The sequence below is a fragment of the Pseudopipra pipra genome, chromosome 6 (assembly GCF_036250125.1).
Source record: "Pseudopipra pipra isolate bDixPip1 chromosome 6, bDixPip1.hap1, whole genome shotgun sequence".
Classification (NCBI taxonomy): domain Eukaryota; kingdom Metazoa; phylum Chordata; class Aves; order Passeriformes; family Pipridae; genus Pseudopipra; species Pseudopipra pipra.
In genome coordinates, this window is record NC_087554.1 from 50,719,166 (window position 1) to 50,741,434 (window position 22,269).

At 39.8% G+C, this 22,269-nt stretch overlaps 1 protein-coding gene across 5 annotated transcripts in view; it reads left to right on the plus strand.

Moving 5' to 3' along the window:
• The window catches only part of TUNAR (TCL1 upstream neural differentiation-associated RNA), a 166,093-nt gene that overhangs the window by 126,550 nt on the left and 17,274 nt on the right, over window positions 1-22,269 (plus strand). For 3 of the 5 annotated variants that reach the window (XM_064659082.1, XM_064659081.1, XM_064659083.1), the window contains one exon: window positions 5,083-5,377. The exons of 1 other annotated variant lie outside the window; for it this stretch is intronic. In XM_064659082.1, the coding sequence (XP_064515152.1) occupies window positions 5,339-5,377 (39 nt within the window). In that variant the 5' untranslated portion in view covers window positions 5,083-5,338. Of the gene's footprint in view, window positions 1-4,601; window positions 4,931-5,082; window positions 5,378-22,269 lie in introns of those variants that run through there. One more of the 5 variants, XM_064659085.1, reaches the window with a different exon arrangement.

The window sequence follows — 22,269 nt, forward strand, 5'->3', positions numbered from 1 at the left end:
ATATTTATTTCAGACAAACTTATGAAAATATGAACAATCCCCAAAATTATCAAACACAAGCTGTAACCTTTTATCACTCTCTAGTCAGTTGGTGGTTAAGTTGTAGTAAAGCAGAATTTATTTAAAAAGAAAGAGAACAACAAATCTGAAATGTTTTCCATTTTACTAGCTTTGCTTACCATTTATTTGCAATGGTACTATTTTCTTACTGTTGCAAGTTTTTGACAACTATGGTATTCTAGTCTGATTTGCACTGATGGAAACTAGAAAGGAATGAGACCAGTTGCCATATAGAATATGGAAAATAAATATTACAGTAATACTTTTTTTAAAATATGTTAGAAATAGTTTTTAGGGATGCTAAATATACTGCAGATAGATGGAACTACATGTACATCCTCTGTCATGCTTGGGATACTTTTTTTGTATTAAGGTCTATTGCTTATGGTTAGATTTTTCAATTAAGTGCTGATGATCTGGAAATGCCCTCACTGAAGCTCAGACTCTCCTGCATGTATTATGGCATTTAAACTAAAACAGCAAGAAATCAATGCAGTTGTTTGTGTTGTAATTGACTGAATAGTAATTGAGACACAGGATATTGAAGGATCAAAGTGAGAAACGTACCCAGAAAATATATTTGTAAATAATTTTCACAAGTTTTTAATCAAAAATTGGTTCATAATTGAATTATACCTTTAATTTCATATGTTAAAGAATTTTCATGATCTGGGCACATCTTTGCATTTATACTGTATCCTTTACATACAATACTACTTTCAAAAATCTAATTCAGTTCTCAAATCACAGATACCGGAAAAGGTGTGGCTTGCAAGGAGTAAAGTGATGGTCTTTGTAGTATTAAACTATGGTTGTGATGAAGGGTTGTTTTGGTAAACAAGTTGTTTCACTTACTTCTGGTGTCCAGGCTGTGCTGGGGCGGGCAGCTGTGTGAACTGGGGAGAAGGTGTCCCATGTCACTCAGTTCACAGTCCTCACAGTGGCCTCTGTGCTGCCCTGTGGGAAGGCATCTCCTGATGACAGCAGGGCTCCTGAGGTGGTCTGAACACACAAGGACTAATGCTGGTCCACCTCTTCTTCAAGTTCCCTTATCTTCCCTGCTCCTGACTTTTGCAGGGAGATTCCTGGGAGATTTTTCTGCTTCAGCTTCTTAAAGTCTGACGATCTCTTCCAAGTCCCCAGGGGCCTCTGCTCTGCATCAGGCTAGTAGAGAGTAATTGCTCAGCAGAGTAGGGAGCCCACCCATCCTGACTGCCCTCCATCCCTGTGGCACAGGCATGCACTCACGGCCAGAGAAAGGCACTGTTTCCCTGGCCTGGGCCACCACTTCGTGCTTGCTACAGCACTCACTTGCCTTCTTCAAGTGTCATCCTTCCACTTGGCCCTCCCCTACACTCTGGACTAGAACATATTGACAGAAGGGTCTTTTTTCTTCCCATTTGTCTGGGGGCTTTCTCTTGCTATCAGGTCTCAGCAATACAGAGGAGGCAGTCTAAGATCTGAAATGGGCTTCTGCCCAACCGGTTGCCATGGCTGGTTGCACATCCCTGTTGTTTTGATGCCCAGGATCTAGTAGCATGGGGCCTATCTGGCTGGAGGGCTGGAACATGGAGGAATGCTGCCTGCCTGATTCAGCTGCACTAACCAACATGGTTTTCATGGGACACCAGCTGTACCAAACACTAGGGCTAGGGAATGAAGGCTGACTGGGTCCTAGCTTGCTCTGGTCCTTAGGCTCACAGGACACGCATTTTCTCAGAGAGGATAATGCTACTGTTGAAAGGATATAAAGGTGGGAAGAGAAAAGATAAATAGAAAATGGAATAGGAACAGAATGAGTGCATTAGTCAGCCTTTTCAATGCATAATAAAAAGCATTTATATGAGATTAAATTCAAGTCTTGTGTAAGTGAAAGGGAGATACTGTACTTGTTTCCTGTAAGAGACTGAATTTTATCTAAGCAGCTTTGAATTTTCAAAAAAAAAAAAAGGTAAAAAGCTGCTCAAATTTTGACATCTCCAAACTTACCTCTCCTAAAAGATTTTTAATAATCTGATAGCTCCTTCTTACATGCTAGTTTGCTTTCATTCTGAAATCACCTGTTGGTTACTTGCTTTCTTTCAGTGGTTGTTTTGTTTTATTGCTTTGCCCTTCAACTCCCTTCCCTAGCACTTTTAATGATATTTCCTCCACTACAGAGAGCTTCAATACTGTTTAGTATTCTGCCTTGTAAAAAATAAAGTACAAAAAAAAAGGACATTAAAATATTAATACTTTGTTGTCACTCTTTTAAAGATTGTACTGGTGGGGATAAAAACAGGCACCGGCAAGAATGTAAAGGAGTAATAGTGGAAAAGATAAAACAACTACAGCTTATCATGCTAAAACAAATCTTTCTTTACTATGTGTATGGTGAAATAAGTTCATGTAGGCTTAGTAATTCCTTTGTAAGTATTTAGGAAATCTCTCCACCTCTCTTTGTTCCCTCAGTCTAAATGTTCCCATATTTCTCTGTATGTTGTATTTGGGGGATTAGGAATTCCCAGTATATGTTCATATCAATAAACATATTGGATGAACTGAATATGTTCTGCAATCTGTTTCATAGAGCAGCTCTGCTAACAGGATCTAATGGTCCTTCCTGAGCTTTGAATATATGTGAAGCATCTGGCTTTGCTAAGAAAATGAGGCTAAACTGTAGATCTTCCTTTATAAAGCATGAAAGCAGAGTGTGGTGCAGCTAAGCTACTGTCAGAAAAGTTACTGTCTTCCTAAAGATAACCTGTCCCCTTTTCACAAAGACCTGGTGTTTGCCATTTAGATAGGGCTTATGAGATACAGGTTGGAGTTCTTCAAGGGGAGAATTAGATAATTCTGCCGTGTGACTGCAAGCTAAGGGAGTTCTCAGGGCCTTGCCCTTTAACTTGTCCTATCACTATAACAGAATAAAGAGCTGATCTAGCTCAGGTCTTTGACAGTAATCATGCTTGAGCAGTTTGGCCAAGATCTGATATTGCACTTACTGCCAGGTCACGGGGAGAGAAATTTTTAGGTCTTTTTATTTCTTACATCTTACCTGTGCAATGGAAAGACAGCTTAGTCAGTGCTGAACAAACGCCATGATCTGACTAAGGATTTATACAGAACAACAGCGCAAGAGAAATGTCATGTTTCAGACACTGTGGTGTTTTGGGTATTTCCTTCAGACTCTAGAGCCACAGAAGTCAGCAGAAGCCCTGCCACAAATTGCAGAGGTCCAGCCCTGTTCAGAATCCATCCCCTCGGTGTCAACCTTGCAGAAATCCTCTGTGTCACTCCTATGGGGCCATCAGTTGGGGTGCTCTAGGAGAAACCCCTTTAAGCCAACTCTAGTTACTTCATTTATGGGCCAAAACTAAATGGCCTCATTGCTGCTTCTCTTTTACATGGAACTTACACACATCAGTTAAAGCAATTAAAAGGTTATGTCAGAGAGCTCCATTTTTCAGTATCTGTCAAAGACACCTGGGCAATTCCTCTGGGTGGCTCTGGTTTAGTGTGCGCCCTTTCAACCAGACAAGTGTCTGCTCTGTCTGAAGTGCAACAGGATAAAGAGGTAAGGAATAAGCAATACAATTTCTGTTATTGCAGGGACAGAACATAAGTGACCACAGCTGCAACTGGAAACTCACATAGGGTCCAGGAGAATGGCATGAAGCTGTGTCAGGGGAGGTTTAGGTTGGATTCACCCAGAGCACTGGAACAGGCTCCCCAGGGAAGTGGTCACAGCACCAAGCCTGACAGAGTTCAGGAAGCATTTAGACAACACTCTCGGGCATATGGTGTGATTCTTGGGGCTGTCCTATGCAGGGCCAGGAGATGGACTTTGATCATCTTTGTGGGTCCCTTCCAGAATAGGATATTTTATGATTCTACGATAACCGTGGAACTTTCTTGTCATTTTAACATCTTTGCAGATGATGTTTGCTTTTCAGACAGAAGATGTGCCACCCTGGCTCACCTACCTTTCAACATACCTGTTTGGGTTTCCCTTGGCTACACCGGCCCCCCTGGCCCGGGCACCCCACGCAGGGCGGCAGCGGGGAGATGCCCCCCGGGGCTGCAGCGGCGCTGTCAGCGTGAAGGAGGGCTGCTCGCCTGAGTCCTGCCGGTGCCGCGCAGACTGGGGGAGCATCCCACCCCCTCTCTCTGCTGCCCTAGTGGGGGCTTTTTCCTTTTCCTTGCAAAGCTTCCCTGCAGGGCAGCTAAGGACATCCTGGGTAGGCTGACCGATCCCGAGAGGAGGAGAGAGGCGGAGGCGACAATCCCCTCTCCCTGCTGCTGCTGCTGAAGCTGTGCTGGAGCCGGAGCCGTCGATGTGGTTCCCCAGAGTTAGTTGCTCAGCAACCAGAATCAATTAATATGCTTTGCAGAAAGTGCAGGGGAAGCCCGAGCTGCTGTCAGCGAGCAGGCAGGAGGCTGAGGGTGACTCAGGATCCCACTCCCACCTGACACCCATTTGGTCCCACCCCGTCTTCTCCAAACACTCCATTAGCCATCATTCTTTTCCCCTCTCTCCTTCCCTATGATACTTAGTGCGTGTGTCCCCAAATCCTTCAGGCAAAGTACTATCTTGCTCAAGAAACCTTTTGCTTTGAGGGTTTTGGTTTTAGATTAGATTTGTATTTTTGGGTTATTTGTCAAACCTCCAATACTTTTCTAGAAATTCTAATATTTATGTTCTTTGGGAAGGGAAGGGGATAGCTGATGTTTTTGTCAGATACTTTAAAAGATGTCTCAGGATGAAAAGGGTTGTTTGGTAGTACACAGTTGAGCAGCAGCAGTGAAAATGCATCATGTGTGAATTGGGAAAGTTTTTGCCTCTCCGTTTATTACAAATCATCAGCACTGGATATATGAGACCAAAGAGGTAGTATTAATTGTTGTGAAACACTTAGATAATAGAACAATTGAGGGGGTGTTGTGGTTTTTTCATATTTTCTCATTTTCAGCATAGTAATTTCAGGGCTTTGGTAAGGTATTATTTTCTTTTTTTCTTTCTTTCTTTAATTTTCTTTGGAGTCCCTCTGATGACACCACGAATCTGGGAATGAAGAACTTCTTAGAGCTGATTGGAAATGGCATTACGGAGCTGAAACTTAACTGGAGGAAATATATCTCCTGAAGAAGAAAATATAATGCACTATAAGGATCTGACTTCTGGTGAAAAATTCAAGCCTAGAGAAAACTTGTCCGCTTTGTTAGGAAGAATGGGTTGGACAATTTTCTTCAGTTCCAAAGGATATCTGAATGCCATGCTGAGCTTAATCTCTGCAGCATGCTCTGTGCTTCTCATCTCTTCCTGATGCACTGCATGGTAAGGCCTTTTTCCTTCTTTTTAATAATAACCATCTTTCTGATACGGTGAAGAGGTATAAAATAATAGCAATAGTGAAATGAAAATTGAAAAAAATGTAGAAAGGTAACAAAAGAATGTTTGTTTGTATGGTTGTTTCCAGCAGCAAGTGTCCTGATTACTGCAGCAGCTATGTAAGATCATTTCTGTCTTTCTCCCCTGCTTTGTGACAGTGTGTATGTGTGTGTGTGTGTGTGTGTTTGTGCCCACCTGTGCTGTCATTTGCCCTCAGACTGGAACATCTGTAGCTGTATTGTACATATTTTCATGCTAAAGAGGATGTTTAGGAATTTGCTTTGGCATTTCTCTTTCTTTTTCCCTCCCTCCCTCCATTCCCCTCCTCCTGCCTCCCCTTTCTCTTGCTCTGTGTGTTTCTCTGGGGTCATGGTGCTATACCTTCCCCACACCTCAGCTGTGCACTGACCGCTAGAAGGCAAAAATGGAAGGTAAAATAAATTCCATATCAATGTAAGAATAGTCCTGAATAATATTTATCTGAGTAAATGAAGGCTATAGAACAGTTTTGAATGTCTGCAATATTGGCAGGTACCAAAGATTTACTCTATTTTGTTTCCATGGGAAACAAATATCAAATGCAGACTTGGATCTGTGTTTTAGATATAGTGGGAGGCAGATCCTCTTACACACGTCAGAAAGCCAAAAAACTACCACTGTGAATTATGATCCAGCTCATAAAATAAGCAAACCCTGTATGGGGTGTTCTCATATCCAGTAATTTTTGTCACATATTAGAGTAGTGTTGAGAATTATTAGAAATGGCTTCACTGAGTGTTGCAAGATATTTTTCACTAACAGGTGTAATATGGTTTCATCTTCCTGGATGAAAGGAGATATTATTAACTAACAACCCAACTTACAAAAATTTAGGGTCTTTGTCAAAAAATTGCCAAGCTGATCAGGAATTATACAGTGAATGTACTGAGATGGAAGAGCAGGTTTATTTTCCAGAAAACTTGGTTTACTTGGATCTCTGTTTCAAAAATTAGGGTAGACTAAATGATGAGAAAGTCATGATGTGAAATATATATATTTTCTTACACATCTTGGTTGATCACTGAGTTTGGAAGACAAAAAGTTGAGTGGTTCTTGAGGAGTAAACTGTGGTAAGGGCCTGCCCCTGCTCTGAGGGTAACCCCTCACAAATCTGGCTGCTTTTAATGGGGTTGGAAATGGAACAGGAACAGGCTTGTGTGCCAGTTGTTACAGGCTGTCCAGCTGGGTATGGAGGTGATGGGTTCCCGGTAGCAGGTTTTGAGGGTGAGAAGGATGAAAAGAGCCAAAGCAAAAAGGCCAGGCCACAGCAGGACTCATGAACAATAATCAGAGCTTAAATAGTATTCAAAAAGATGTAATTTTGTGGTAGTTCCCAACAAATCTCTTCCTTATATGATGAAATACTCCATAAGGCAGTTTTTAAAGAGAGAATGGTAATGCAGCTTCTTCAAATCACTGCAACAGGAGGAAACAGAGATAACTAACACAATTCCATACTGTGACAGTATTTCAGTAGGGTTCAGAGGAATCAGCCTTGATTTTACAAGTAAAGGTTCAAAACCTTTGATGTGTGCATCAAAGTAGATATTTTGTGTATTTTACTATCTGAAATATTACATTCTAGTGTAAGAACGAATAAGCAAAACTGAGGAAGGACAACACAACCATAAACGTCACCTTCAGTGTTAGAAAGAATCTGTTGCTTGTGGAAGTCATTCCCTCAGATCTCTATGTGAACAAGGACTGCATCCTAAATTCAAGTCTCCCATTGCAAACCTCTTCTCACACCAGCAGTTCTGTGTCAATCAATGGGACAACTCACGTGAATGTTATTGTTTAACTCCAGCTGGTAACTAAGCATCTCATGGCTGCTCACTCACTTCCCCCTGGTGGGATGGGAGAGAGAATCAGAAAAGTCAGAAAACTCATATGTTGAGACACAGACTGTTTAACAGGTAAAGCAAAAGCCACACGCACACAAGCAAAGCAAAACAAGGAATTCAGTCACCACTCCCCATGGGCAGCTATCTCCAGGAAAGCTGGGCGGCATCATGTATCACAATTACTTGGGAAGACAAATGACATAATTGTGAACATTCCTCTCCCACCTTTTCCTTTTTCTTCATCCCATTTATATTCTGAGTATGACACCATATGGTACAGAATATCCCTTGGGTCAGTTGGGGTCAGCTCTCCCAGCTGTATTCCCTCCCAACTCCTTGTGCACCCCCAGCGCACTTGCTAGTGGGGTGGAACGAGAGGCAGCAAAGGCTTTGGCTCTGTGGAAGCACTCAGCAAGAACCAAAACATCTCTGTGTTATAAATACTGTTTCAAGCACCAAACATAGCTTTATATTAACTACTAGAAAGAAAATTAACTCTATCCCAGCCAAAGCCAGCCCATTCTCCACTCCTCATTCTATACTATTTACGTCATGCTGAGGTCCTACACTATTCAATACATCCTCATTAACCACCATCCTCATTCCCATCTTTATATTTAATATGCAGATATAATTCCCTTACTCTATGGACCACCCTTGTAAAATGTCCAGAAATGCACACAAGATGTCCATTGAGTTCATTTAGTCCATGACTTCGGGCTCCATCTCTTATGGTGGTCACTCAGGATAGGAGAGGTCAAAACTAGCACAATAAGTGAGAACTACTCATGTGAATAAATTCTGAAAAATTTTATAAGACCAGTATCTTTGATTGTCATAGCAACAGATTTATTAGGCTTCAGGCATAATTTGTATTTCCCTTCTAAACAAAATAATTTTTCCTTTTATCTATGCGATTCTTTTTGCCTTGTAATTAGGGCGAGAAAAATAGGTTAATTACATTCTTAAAGATCAAGCAACTGTACAGATACACTGTTAGTGAAAAATTGTCAGAATATGCAAAACTTTACCTTTATTAGTGGCCTCCAAATCGAAGTGCAGCGTATTCTTACTGGAATCATTCATTGCCTTATTATTTTTCTGACAGTATTAACATTGCTACTAGGTATTGTCAATTTTTCCAGGAACCCATTAAAAAAAATAGTTCATTTAAAACATCACTGATCTTATAAAAGTACTCGCTATTATTGGGTTCAAGGATATTTACCAAGCTTTTTACTACATTAAATAGGTTCATTTTTTGGCTAATACATGATGTTTAGCTCTTTAGTTGATCCAGGAATATGCTTATCTTTGGGGTATAGAAACGCAATATGAAATCGTAATTATAGTAAACTGCCTACAGAATATAGATATATATTCAAATAGGAAGGATAAAATCATCTGGATTTTATTTCCCTGTGCAATTTTGCATGCTTATAAATGTCTATATTATTAGGATATATATTACATAACAAGTAATATTTCATTCATTGTTATTTGTAAAGAATAGTTCCTTTTCAGAATACAGTGCAAAGGATTTTTTTTGCACTAGGTTGTGCATTATGAAAGAAAGAAAAATATTAAGAAAAGCAAGTATAACAGCCTTTAATATGTACCAGTACACTAATGCAGCAATATGTACATTTGTTTCTTTTATCCCTATAATATACATAGCAAGAATAGTGGATTCTTTTCTAAAGAGCTTGTTATTTTGAGAGAGAAGATTTTACCTGATACCGGATGTCCATTGTCTTTATCATATATTTCTGTCAATGAATTGCTGTGACTTAAAACTCTTTCTTTAGCTGCATTTTAAATAATTTAAACACTTGCACAACACCTGCATTTAGCTTTCTCTTTCAATTCTAAAGCAAGTAAAATTAGTAATTTCCTTTTCTTTTAAGATACTATTCAATAAAGGTTTGATGCTGAGAACATCTGCATTTCATTTCAGTCCATTGAACTGTTTCTTTAGATAAACTGTGTGAATTAGAGCTTGAACCATTTGCATTGTCAGGGAAGTTACACTGAGCAGTGGAAATACTTTGCACACTTGCAGCAACTATTTCTAGTCAAGATAGATGTGTTTTAAAAATATAGCACATAAGCAGTTCCTGTACTTGGAATGCCTTGAGCTGTCTTCATTCAAGATCCAGCAAAAACCTGACTTTTGAAAGGCTTGCAAAAAACCCCAAAACAAGCCCCAAATTGGTCTTAAAGTTTTGGGTTTTTAAATGTAAATGTCCATAGAAGGAACATTTATTGGTCAAGTAATTTCCATAGATCAGCATATGTGTTTTTCATAAACCAGGATAAAAAATGGAAGAGGCATAAAGTTTTTAAAAAATTAAAATATCTAAAAATCTATATGTTTGTAAATACTGATTTAAAAGTGATACAACACTTCCTTTTAAAATTTTTAATCAGACTTTCACTTGTTACAAGAAATTGTACTGATATCTGTTTGTCCGTTTTTCTCGGTTAAATTTTGCAACACTTTATTTGTCTTTTTGACAGTGAAATGTTTTGTTGTAAATTTTATAACTAGATCTTTTATAGCTGTCCCAGTATTTATTGGCTCTCATGAGTCAGTTCTTTAATCAGAAGCTTTTTGAAGGGTTATCTTTAGCACTACATATTGCATAGCCCCATATTACTGATACTGAACAGCAGTTCTCACCACATCTATGGTAGACATAATCTCTGAGGGCATTTCCCTCCTTTAATTCTTCTTGTCTTCAACAAAAAGCAGGCCTCTATTTTGCTGAGTTTTACAGATACCAGAAGTAGTGCTTTCTACTACAAAAACCTTCAAGAGGCCTTCAAAAGGCATGCAGGCAAGGAGTAGAATTAATCGAGTATTAATATCCTTATTAAATAGATAAGGAACTGGCGAACAAAGAAAACTGCCCAAAGCTATACTAGCAAGGGAAGAGTTCGGAATTGAACCTAAATGTCCTTATTCTCAGTTCATCACTGTCCCTGCAAGGTTGCTCTTCATTTTGTTCATTTTTTTTGCTTAATGACTTGCATTTGGACTTTTAAGTTAATACTAGTTGAAGTATCAAATGTGAAAGGGAATTACTGATGCGTACTTCCTTTCCAGTTGTCCTAAAAATTCTTTTTTCTCTCCTGAGCCATTCTGTTTGAATGTAACCATTAATTATGTAATTGCTTTACTACACAGGGGAAGTAGATCTTATATTAAACAGAAAATTACTTAATAGAAATATCCCAAACATGCCATACAGGTTCTGGGGGATATACATGTGTATCTGCTTATGCTGTCAGGGTTTAGGGACAGCTGTGGGGCTATGTAATGGTTTTGAAGGCTCTCGGTAAATTAATCAAATTTCAACACAGAAAAAATTCCACTGAAAACATAAAAAGACTGATGATGAAATCACACAGGTCAGTATGAATCCAGCAATTGTGGGGAAAATAGATGAAAAAGACAATATATTACCTAATGGTGATTCTTCTTAACCCTGATATGCCTCCTCTGTCCAAGGTAATCTTTTCGGGTTTTTATCCTCTTTATGAAAAAGGAAAATATGGTTTCTACAGGAAGTACTTAGCTGCTAAAATTACATCTGAAGTTGGGAAAAAAAATCTGACTTGGCATCTTAATACAAACTCAGAAAAATTTTGTACATGTCAAGCAGGAAAAATAGCTTTTTGCAGATGTTCCGGGGTTTTGGAATGAGTTCTGTAGCAGAATATCCCAGAAGCAGAAGTGGTATCTGCCTCACTTTGGTCTATTTGTGCAGCTCCAGGTGTTACATACCTCTGGATGCTGACAGGTACTATACTTACCCAATTACCCAATGACATATTAATGTTGAAGAATATGAAAGTCTGATTAAAAACAGTACTTTCATTGGAAATCTCATCTCACTTGGGTTTTATTCCTGAGAATTGTTAAGAAGAGAACATAAAATGCACCCTACTGCATCAAGTATGCACTTTTATTTTTTTCTGACATGAACTTTTTACTGGCTTACAATGGAAAAATGTTAGAAAGGAATGCTTTAGTCAATACATACTCCATTATAGTGAGCAATTACATAACTTGCTTCAAAATACTGTTCTCCAGTGGACAGAACTCAGGGCAGCTGGGAGGATCACCTACACTCCAACTTCATCCACAGTGACGGTGCACAGAGCTGTCCCCAGTCTCCCTCAGCTCTCCCTCCTAAACTAATGTTATCTGTAAATATCATAAAAGAAGACCTAAAAGTCTTTTCTAGTTAAGCTGACAATTTTTTTCCATGGAACCTTGAATATTGGAGTATGTAAAAGTGTTTAAGTTCAAACACATGCTGGTGTTTAAGAACGTAACATATCACATGACCCCTAGTTATTTTTTAAATCAGAGGGAGTAAGGTATCCAAATACCTTTGAGGATCTGAGCACGGGATTTATAATATTTGCATATTTCCTAAAACATTAATAGGTCAGGAAACTAAATCTAATTATTGTAGTTGGGTAATTACTGAACTTTGACAGGTAAAGTGGGTTTTATTTGGCTAAGAAATATTGGAGAACAACTGAAGTCCATCAACATAAACAGTGAAGAATAAATAATGGATTTCATTCATTCTAAGAGCCCCAGAGGATACAATGCAGTCCATATTCTTAACTTCTGACTTCTGAAAATTTGTGACATCATTTTATGCATATGTCTTTAGATGTTGAAAAGCATCACTTTCTCCTCCATGTGAAACTGGGATATATTTAATGAGAAAAATTAAGACTTTCCTTTGACACATCCCAGAACCTCGCAAAAGTGTCTGCAAAGTGAGATTTCACTGAACTATGATAAGAACGCCAGAAACTTTCCTTTAGGGAAGACAAAGCTAATGTTTGAAAACAAAACCATATAACTTTTTGACTGGGAAAGCCGATGACAAGACTGTTTAAGATCTGTCACTTGTGTATTATTGGAATTCCTTTTTTACCTTGTGTCTAAATAAAAACTTTAACTTGGTGAAAGGTTTTTGTTCAGGTATTCACAGTAAATGTAACTTTTCACTGAATAGAGAAGCACTATAAAATACTTAGCAGGAGAAGGTAGGATTTTGGAAAGGCTTTTAAAGCATTCCTGAAAGTGGCTCTTAATGGATGAGCACAATGGGCCTTAGGATAGTATTGTTTCTGTGCTGCTGAACACAGTACTTGTTCTCTATATGTATTGTATTAATGAAAGCTGGAAAACAAAACTTTCCTTTAAGGAAGCATTTCGGTGATGTCATATTTGGTTTGGGTTCCTGTGGCTTCATTCTATAGCAAGTGTTTTATATTGTACCAAAATGCTCTGAAGCTTGGCACAGCTGGACGATTTCTGAAAAAACACTGCTGTGGAAATCTATGACAATGTATATTGTACCTGCTCTTTTGGAGCCATTCTGAGGTATTGTTGACTCAGTATAAAGGTAACAGCATCTTTGACATTACTTAAGGTAATGCTCAGCATGTTTTAATGTGTCATATTACTGGGAACACCCTGGCTGTGTAATGTGATGTACCTTGTTCTATATTTTTAACATCACTAGCACATCAGGGGTGAATATGGAAGGGTTGTTCTATTACTTCTGTTCCTAATCGTTATTTCTTAAATTCTGCATCTCTTCATGTGCTTTCAAATGGTATTTTAAGGAATCACTGTTATTTTTTGGTCTAGTCATTGGCCCCACTCTGAAAACCATGTGATGGATGTTTAATGAAGAAGGGCCCACAGAATATCTGCTCCATCCTCACTGAATTTTAATAAACTAGTAGAAGACCACAAATCACATCTGCAATGTTTCACAGGAGGAGTTAGATCAAAAGCATCACCGAAACCCCCCCAAAAACCCAAAAGTAGACCATGTATAATGGTACAATAGTGTTGCTGAATTTATCTCCAAATTGACTTGTGATCTCTCATCTGGCTTTCAGTAAATTTACAACTTGAAAAAGGCACACTAAATAGGCATCACAGGGATTTTAACATCAGGAACACTAGTGTGCCTTACCTCACAACTTCTTCCTACCCACGTGCCTTTGCTGGAGCCTCACATGGAGGTGCAGCATCTCCTTGCCGAAGTCAAGTCGCGCATGAAGAGAGAAACAACTTTTCTGGATCCCTGCAGGTTAAGCATGTGAATAGTACAGTGTGAAAATGATGGAAACAGACAGGATCAATAAGCAATTTCCTTCATAAAATAGAGACCTTCCTGACATCGGTTAAAACTTTTTACCAAGTTACAACACAAGAAATACTGTATATTTAAAAAATCTTGTGTCGTGTCCTCCTTGCCCACACTTCTTTAGAAGATACCTGTACAGATACATCTTCCATTGATCCTTTTTCTGTCTATTCCTGTCCATGTGGACATCCAGGGCTAAACCTCATGACAGTGTACCTGGGTACATCCATTCGTTGCACATGTGTATAAACTGGGCCTCTCACCCCTGCACTGCACACATGCATATGGCCCTCCTGTGAAGAGTCACACCTGTGGAATCACATCCTGTCCTGCCTCACCAGGGACCTGATCTCCCAGTCCCCTGTGGCTTACGGACATCTCCTCAGTCCCTGGTGATACTACTAAGACCAGACCTCTCAGCTGCATAAATGATGTGTGCACAAATGAGGTCTCCCAGGTAATTAAATAAAATAGCCAGAATGGCCTCATGGGCCATGTCCATGTCCATGTCCCACTTTGTCTCTAGGTCTCTTTGTCAGTATGATCTCGTGGGCTGTATCCATCACAGATCCTCCCTGCTCCTCAATGCAAAGCCCAAGCTCTGTGCTCAGTATTCAGTTTTCACTCATGTGATGACTGCTACCGCTTTTAGAAACAGATCCCATTGACATGAGCTGAGATGCTTTGGATAGCTGTTTGGGCAAGGAAATTGCAATCAGGTAGGACTTTTCCACTTCAGCTGCTTGGTTTGCTTTACACTTTGGGCGTGAAATGCAGTGCTTTGCACATGAACGGGCCTGTGTCCTCAGTGCCGGGGTGAGAGCTACCATCCTACTTGTGACTGTCACAGCTGGTGTGAATTGAAGATGAGCCAGGATAGAGCACTTAAGAAAGTCCCCACAGCCCCACTTCCTCATAGACTCAAGAGGCTGGGCCAAAGCTTCTATCTGCTTCACACTTCTTTTTCTCCTGGTCTGGAGGTATAACATCCCATCCCCTACTCTGCTTTTACAAGATGTAAAGGTGCTGGGTTGTCCTGGAAATCAGGTTACAACCACCGTGTGAGTTAGCTTCCAGATCTGTTTGTCAGGGCTACTGAACCTTGCTTGTGTGTCCCAAGGTGAGGATTAATCTGTTAATGTTTGTAAAAAGCTATGTAAATGATCTGTATCATGCTGACAGGTCAAGTACTGCATTGCTCACTGGCTGCTCTTCCTGACAGCTTAAGATATATGCCAAACAATGTCTACACTTTCAGGCAGTGTTCACTGATGTAGTTTGACTGGCTTAACCCTCTCAGGATTTAGCCTTACTACTTCTAGCTTACTGATAGAGTGATAAAGCTAATATGCAAAACTGGTGCTTTTCACACAGAATACAATACAGACATTGATTTATGCTTGTACAGGACCATGAGCTCAAAGGAAACCTCTTGGATCTATTATACCACATGTGTAATTCAAGTCCTGAAGGACCCATGGAAAGCAGCGAGGCAGAGCAGAGCTCTCTACTCTCCTTGGCTATGAGCAAGAGGCAGCAGCAGAAGCTGCTTTTGTGAGCTGTTGTCAGGATTTGGCCCTGCTGCACCTGCAAGAGATGCAGGTGCTCAGAACAGCTGCAAGGCTCAGAACAAGCTCCTCTGAGAATGTGAACCCTACCCAAGAGGAAGTTGTGCTTAAAATTTGGGAGCCTTTTTGTCCTATGCTTATCACATAGATTGCAGCTAATATCAGTTATTGAGATGGTCAGTCTGACAGGGTACATACAAATGATAAGAGAAGGAGCCTCTTCTAGAGAATTCAATCCTAAGTGAACTTCTAAAATTAATTCTGCAAGCACATAGAATGCCAAAAAGACAGTAGCTAATTTCCCTGGCTGCTTTACCACATACCTGGTCCCAGTTATCAGAATTACATGTGGATTTTTATGCTGATTTTTGGTATTAATGGTTAATACTTATCTTTGATGCCTTTTGCAGAGCAGATAATTTGCCACTGATCTTTACTGATGTCTCTTTGGGTTAACTGTACTTTTGCTTAAATACCTAAACTAGAAGGGGATGCTGCAGCATGATGCAGGGGCTGTTCTTGGTACAACTTGTTACTATTCAAGAGTAGGACAGATAAAATAAAGGGATTTGTTGTGAATCTTCACTGTCATGTACTCCTCTTTGAGGTTACTGGAGCTGATAACCTACTACGTGGGTCATTTTCAGGGACTGACACAGGGATATGGCATCAACACAAATGCTAGCAATTCAGGTGATTAAGTTATTAAAAAGTATATTTTTTTCCTGTCACTATTGCTCATCTGGGCAACTTTTGCTTTCAAAGCCTAATCTGGTACCTGGTGATGTCATTGAGAATTGTGCCACTGCTTTCTTCCACAGTTGGTTCACATCACTGGCTGGTTTGATACAAGTTGCTGCCGAAGAAAATAAGAACATACTGTGGCTTTAGACTTTGTTTCTTTACCTGAAAGTTATTTTCCATTCCTTTTCTGCTTCAGATATTTACCTGCCACATACTTCTTCAGCAAATGTTCAGGGCATATCTCTGTATCTCTGCACAATGCCTTTGCAGACACATCTCCATGAGAAGAGCTGCTCCACAATGGGGTATCTCCAAGGTTTAGCACACTTCTTGTTTAGTTTTTCTCAAGCAGCCTGTTTGTCAGCCACAAAACTCTATGAAAATGATTGATAATGAAAGGAACTGATTTCTTCTTTCTCCTTGTAAAATGACAGCACATCTCCATTTTGGGTCTTTGTTTATGCTTGCACTACACAATCTGTATAAATGTACCCAGCTGGCATTGATCTAGCTGGATTAAGCAAAAGGAGGAAGGATGGTAGGGCACGGGCTCTGGAGTGCATCCCATGGGTATGGTTTCAGGTAGCTGCTCCTTATGAGGGGTGCAGGCCCTTTTACTTCTGCTCCCACCTGGCTCTGTGGGAGTTACGTCCAGCACAGTTATGTGTGCAGCAGTCCTGTAACTGTAGCAGAGAAATAGCTGATGTCAATTATAAATGACTGCAAGCTGGAACAGGATGAATTTATAAGCCGTGTTTGGGAGGTTTTAAATACCTTGTTTATTGTGCTGTTTAAAAAAAAAAAGTGTAAAATTTTAAAAAATAATGAAGACCAAACATCTGTAAATCTTCCTTTGACGCGATGCCTAGTAATATTCTAGTGTTTACAGTTTTGACAGCAAAATGACATAGGAAAAAAAATCAAAATTAGCATTTACAAGAAATCAGGAACAAGAAAACAGAAGGAAGGCAACAGATACATGTGCTAACAGAGGGATTATGGCTCTTGAGAGCGGGCAATGCGCCATCTATAAAGCGCAGTAATTTTTGCAAATCCCTGTTTTCCTGCTTGGCAATTACCACCTGGCAACACTGAGAGAGAGGCAGCCCATACAGTGCTTTGACAAGATGGAAATCATGTGCTTTAATGAAATGTTTAGCAGCTCTGCACAACATAGTCCCAGCAGCATATAACTGGGGAGAGAGTGCTAATGTGCAGGGAGGACAGAGACACAGTTTCTCAGAGGCAGGGTTATTCATGCTGACCGACTTCCCAACTGCAAAGGGTGTCCCTGTGCTCGTGAAAGTGCCCCTGCGACCCCAGAGGCCCTACCTCTCCAGTCCCCACCCAGTGCTTTGGCCACTTAACCATCCTTCCTGAGATAGGCAACAGCATCCAGCAAAATTGTGATTGCAAGTGCAATATAGAATAGTTTGTTCTTAACTGGCTGTGCAGTGTCCTGAGGGTGGCAAAGTCATCATGCTGGTTGAGCATCGTGTACATGCAGATACCTATGAGAAAGCTATTCTGTTCTTAAATATTTGCAAGTACTTGCATGTCGTGAAGTGCTGTGTATTTGTAAGTCATGCACATTTTCTCCTCAGTAATGTTTACTTTAGCCCCAGGGAGAGTGAAGAGTGTAGCTGTGACCAGAATGGATGACTTCATCAGAGGAGGGAAGTTACCCAGCCTCACTGACAGATTTTTATGAAGGGTTTCCCAAAGCCAGCCTGCAGCAGCGCATCACTACAGATACGCTTTTGACATTTGTAGTCCAAGAAGCAGCGGTATTCAAAGTAAAACACTGCCAGTGGGTTTCCATAAAAAGCCTGATTCTTGGATTTTTGTGGGGGTTTGAATGTAGCTATGAGCTGTACAACCCTAAGTTTTCTCTTGGAAGGACTCAACCAGCCTACATCACTCTTCCTTTCTACCCCTGCTAAGCACAATGAGCTTCAGCAGTGCTGCAAGCTCCAGGGAAGCAAGGACTGCGGAAAGGAAGAAGGATTTGGGAGCAACTAGAAGAAAGAGAGACACGAACTTGAGAAGAAAGACTTAGGGGTCCTCTGAATGTTTTCTTTCAGAAATAAGACAGAAAAATGCTCCTGACAAAACATTAGCTTCCTGAAAAATTGACAAAGTTTATTTATTCTCCATAAAATAGATTATCCTTTTGGAAAAATACCTGGAGTCTCTCTTATCCATGCAGAATAGATTGACCAGTTTTCCTATGGCTTCTGCCATAGGTCCTAATCCGATTACAGGTATGAAACGAAGATAAGTGTAATTATGATACAGTTAGATTTATGTGTCCCCAGAGAGTTTTCAAAATAACAAAAGGAATATAAATATTGGATCTGTAGGAAGAAAATGTCCATTATTAAAATCAGTCCACAAACTAGGTACTGTGGAAAAAGCTTTCTTTGTCAACACAGCTGTCAGGCCCACTGAGATTTTAAATTGGAGTTTGTCTAGTGTAACTTTCAGTTTCTATTTAAAAAGCAAAGCCAGAAGCATTAAAGTTTTGTCTTGGGTTTTTTAAATACAGGAAAGCTAATATAATTGCTTTACTAATGTAGAGTTATGGGCTTTTAGGCTCCCCACTTTTTTGCAAAGAGAGCTTATGTCTTTTGATTCATGGAATAAGATATTTCCCAGTCTAAATTTGCCATATTCTTTGTCTTCAGAGAATAATCTTCATCCCTTCCTCTCCTTCCGACCTTTTGGCATAGCTCTTTGGTTTGTAACTGCCTGTGCTTCACTCCAGAGCTGGCTGCATTTCAGTCACCAGTCACTGTGCAGAGTTTCTATGTGAATTATTGGAGTGTGCTTGGCATCTAGAGTTCTAAAGAATTGAGAAGGATAGTTCAAATCTCAGACAGCAGCTTGAAAGGCTTCTGGAGATGCAGAGCCAGGTCTGCCATCTCACTGAGGTGATGCCCATTCCAAACTCAACAGAAAAAGCATATGGGTGACAAAAGGCTGTCTCCTGTTGGACTCGTGGCACGCACGACATGGCTTTCAGTGTCAGTATAAAAAAGAGTTGTTTAGAGGGTGACCCAAAATCCCAGTGCTATGAGGAGAATATAGGTCAGATGTGCTACCTGTGTTGGTGATATCTGGGAAGAGCTAAGGACTGATAAGAAAAGTAGGACTTACCTTGAGTTCTTAAGTTAAGACAGGCTGTTGTGAAAGCAATTAACCAGCTGGGAAGTCTTTGGAGAAAAATGACTTCGAACAAAGAGAAATCTTTGGAAGGCTGTTTTTGTACCAGGAGGAAATAGAGAGGAATTTAGTTTAAGAATGTTTTTCTGAGTTGTGTTAAATAATTTTCATCTATCATTGGCATTGATTAACATAGTATTGATAGGACAATGTCATTATTAGTGCTTTAGTCATCTTCTTTAGCAAAATAGTCTGTATAATAGCAAAAAGAAACCTGCACATTTTATTTGATGGGTTTTTTGTGCCCCTGCTCGGAGTCTCTAGAGCCACAGATCAATTGCTAGTGTTTAGTGACCTTCTGCCCAATAGTGTAGGGCCTGTGGGTGGGTCTTCTTCTATGGCTAGCACTTGTACAGTGCATAATCTAACATGACACCGACCCTTTCAGCCTTATGGGAATAATATTATCAGCATGATGAATTGTTCCTGAATGTTTTCTTCAGTGCCCCAAACATTTTTTTTCATGTTGAACGTATGTCCAGCATTTCTGCTCTGCTCTTTTTGTTGCATGGGTTTGATTGCAGCCAACAGCAAAGGTCAAAAGACATTTTACTGTTTCTATTTCTGTGTTTCTGTTAAGCTGAATTAAATTGTTGGTGCTGCAAAGTGACTTCTTAAAAAGCTTATGCTGCAAGAATTCAACCAGTATAAACTGAAGCTGAGCTGCATCAGTTTAAACCATACGGTTCAGAGAGACAATGTGGTCCGAAGAACAGGGTGCTGATCTGGAAACTGAGAAAAAGAGTTTGGTTCTCTGGAGCTTCAGTGCACAGCTTCATGAATTTAGATAAAGTTTTTCATCTTGCTCTGCCTCAGGTTTTCTGGATGGGTAGTAGAGAGACTGTATTTTAAAGAACTTTGCACATTCCATTTTTCAGTCATGTAGTCTTTTTCCTTTCACCTCTAACATTAATCAGTACAACTGCCTGTTTAATTTACATTAGAGATAGTTTTTGAAATCATAATATCTAAGAATGCTCTTGTATCTTTGAATAGGTTAATTATGTTAACCAGTGTGAGTATTCACTAGAATGTGTCTTTTCTCAGTCCAGAATTGAAGCAGCACTGAGTTTTGTCCATCCAGCAGCCTTCCATTTCTTTGTTACATAGTGAAGAAATCAAGATATTCTCTTAGAGTATGATCACCATTTTCAGGTTAACCTGAATTAATATTTAGTTCAGTCTTTTAAATTAGCCCTCAACTAGCTTTTGGAGAAGTTTGGCCCGAGTGTCTTAGTGTCTTTTTCTTTTTTTTTAAAATCTGTTATTTCTTTTTTTCTATTTATTAGAATTTCCTTAAATGTCATGAACTGAAAACACCTGAATGTCTCTGCTAAGATTAGTGTTCATTTCCCAGCTTTGCTTTGTGAGGAAAGTCCTTTCCCTCATCAGAGCCTGAAGAGCAGTGTTTCCATCTTCCATGGGTTTTACATGGTCCATGATCATAAGTTTTTTTTTATTACTCTTATGCTCATTTCTCTCAGTCAGCTCATCCCACCACTCCTTGATGCTGGCTTAGAGCATGAAAGGGAAAGAAATGGTTAAACATCTCCCTAGAGGATCATTTGACTTTAAAAACACAAGCGGAGCCAAATGGATACTTTACAAATGTGAGTAAAGTGTTTTAATGGAGAAAGCATCGGTCCTATAGGGATGGTATGACAGCTGCTAGAATTAAACCCGGGTCGGTCTGAACATGTGCAGAATATCTTGGGCTACAATTCATAACAGATAAACACTTTACTTTGAAAATAAAGTTGAAAGAAACATTATCCAATCTACTGTTTCTAGGCAAGCTGTTGTTTTTTTAATTATCACACTAGTTCAGTGGGACTCAGTGCTCTCTAAGGGTTCTGGGACTTACACACAATAATTTCCAGTGACCAATTTTGCATAATGCAGATACTATGAATATTTTATTTATTGTTAGCAGCCTTTTTATTGCAAGTGATATTCTTAATGAATTCATTATATGTTTAAAAAAAATCAGGATGAAATTTGGCTCTCTTTTCTGGGGGAATAAATCTAGATCAGCTTTCCTTTCAGCAGTAATTTTACTCAAGGTTTTGTGAATGGAACTTGTCTTGGTGTCCATTGAAGAAGAATGTAGCAATGTGTACATTCTTTTCCCTAAATCCTTATGAAGAATTACCAAAATGCTAGCGAATACTCTTAATGCAAAAAAATCAGTGAAATTTGAAGCTATGTTCTTGGTCTTAGTCACATTTTATATGGTCACTGTTTTAAATTACTGGCACTACATTAGAGTATGTCAAGATGCATCATATAAACAGATACAATTTACCATGACCTTGAGGCAACATGATGTGTATGTTGTATTACATTAGCTATCAAAATATGTTCCTTATATAGTACAGTACCCACTACAGAGAGAGGTAGAACATGGGTTGTTAGACATACTGTATAGAGTTGGAAGACATATGCAAATAATCTCTCCAGATCCATAGCCATATCTGTTGTATCTTTTTAAAGAGAATAAGAATAAGCTATAGGCAAAAAAAAAAAAAAAAAAAGAATCCAAGTGGCTTTGTGGCTTTGCTCCATATGCCAGGTGACATCATTTTTCAAACAATGGAAAGCTCTGCACCCCAGGAAGCAGCATGTAACTGTGAGGGTGACTGAGCAGGAGAACATGTTGCTCAGAGAGGTTGTGAAGTCTCCGTTCTTTGAGATACTGAAAAACTGTCTGGACATGGTCCTGAGCAAGCGGCTGTAAGTGACCCTGAATGAGTAGGGGGTTGGATCAAGTGACCTGCAGAGGTCACTTCAAACCTCAGCCATTCTGTGACTCTGTGATAGCTGCAATTCCCAACAGCAAACACTTGCTATAGCAGTGTGCCAGCGCACAAGGGTTAGGAAAACCAGCTCTTCCATGCTCCTTTTTTCACTGCCCATTCTAATGGCCTTGCCAGAGCATTTGCTGAGTTCATGACCTTTTCACTCCCAAATCCCACTTCTCTGCTCTGCCACCCCAAGCCCTGAAGAGGACATATGTCATCTCACTCTTGTGTTTTCCCAAACGTGTTACTCCTGGCACAACCAGCTTATTTCCCCAGGAGCAGGGCACCTGCACAAGTTGAGCTGCCATCTCTCTCTCATGCCCTGCTTGCTCAGAGCAGGTGCCAGAGAGGCAGCTGCTCCAATGGATCAAGGCCCTGGCTCTCCCAGCTGTGCCAGGTTTGTGCAAATCGACCTTCAGCAAC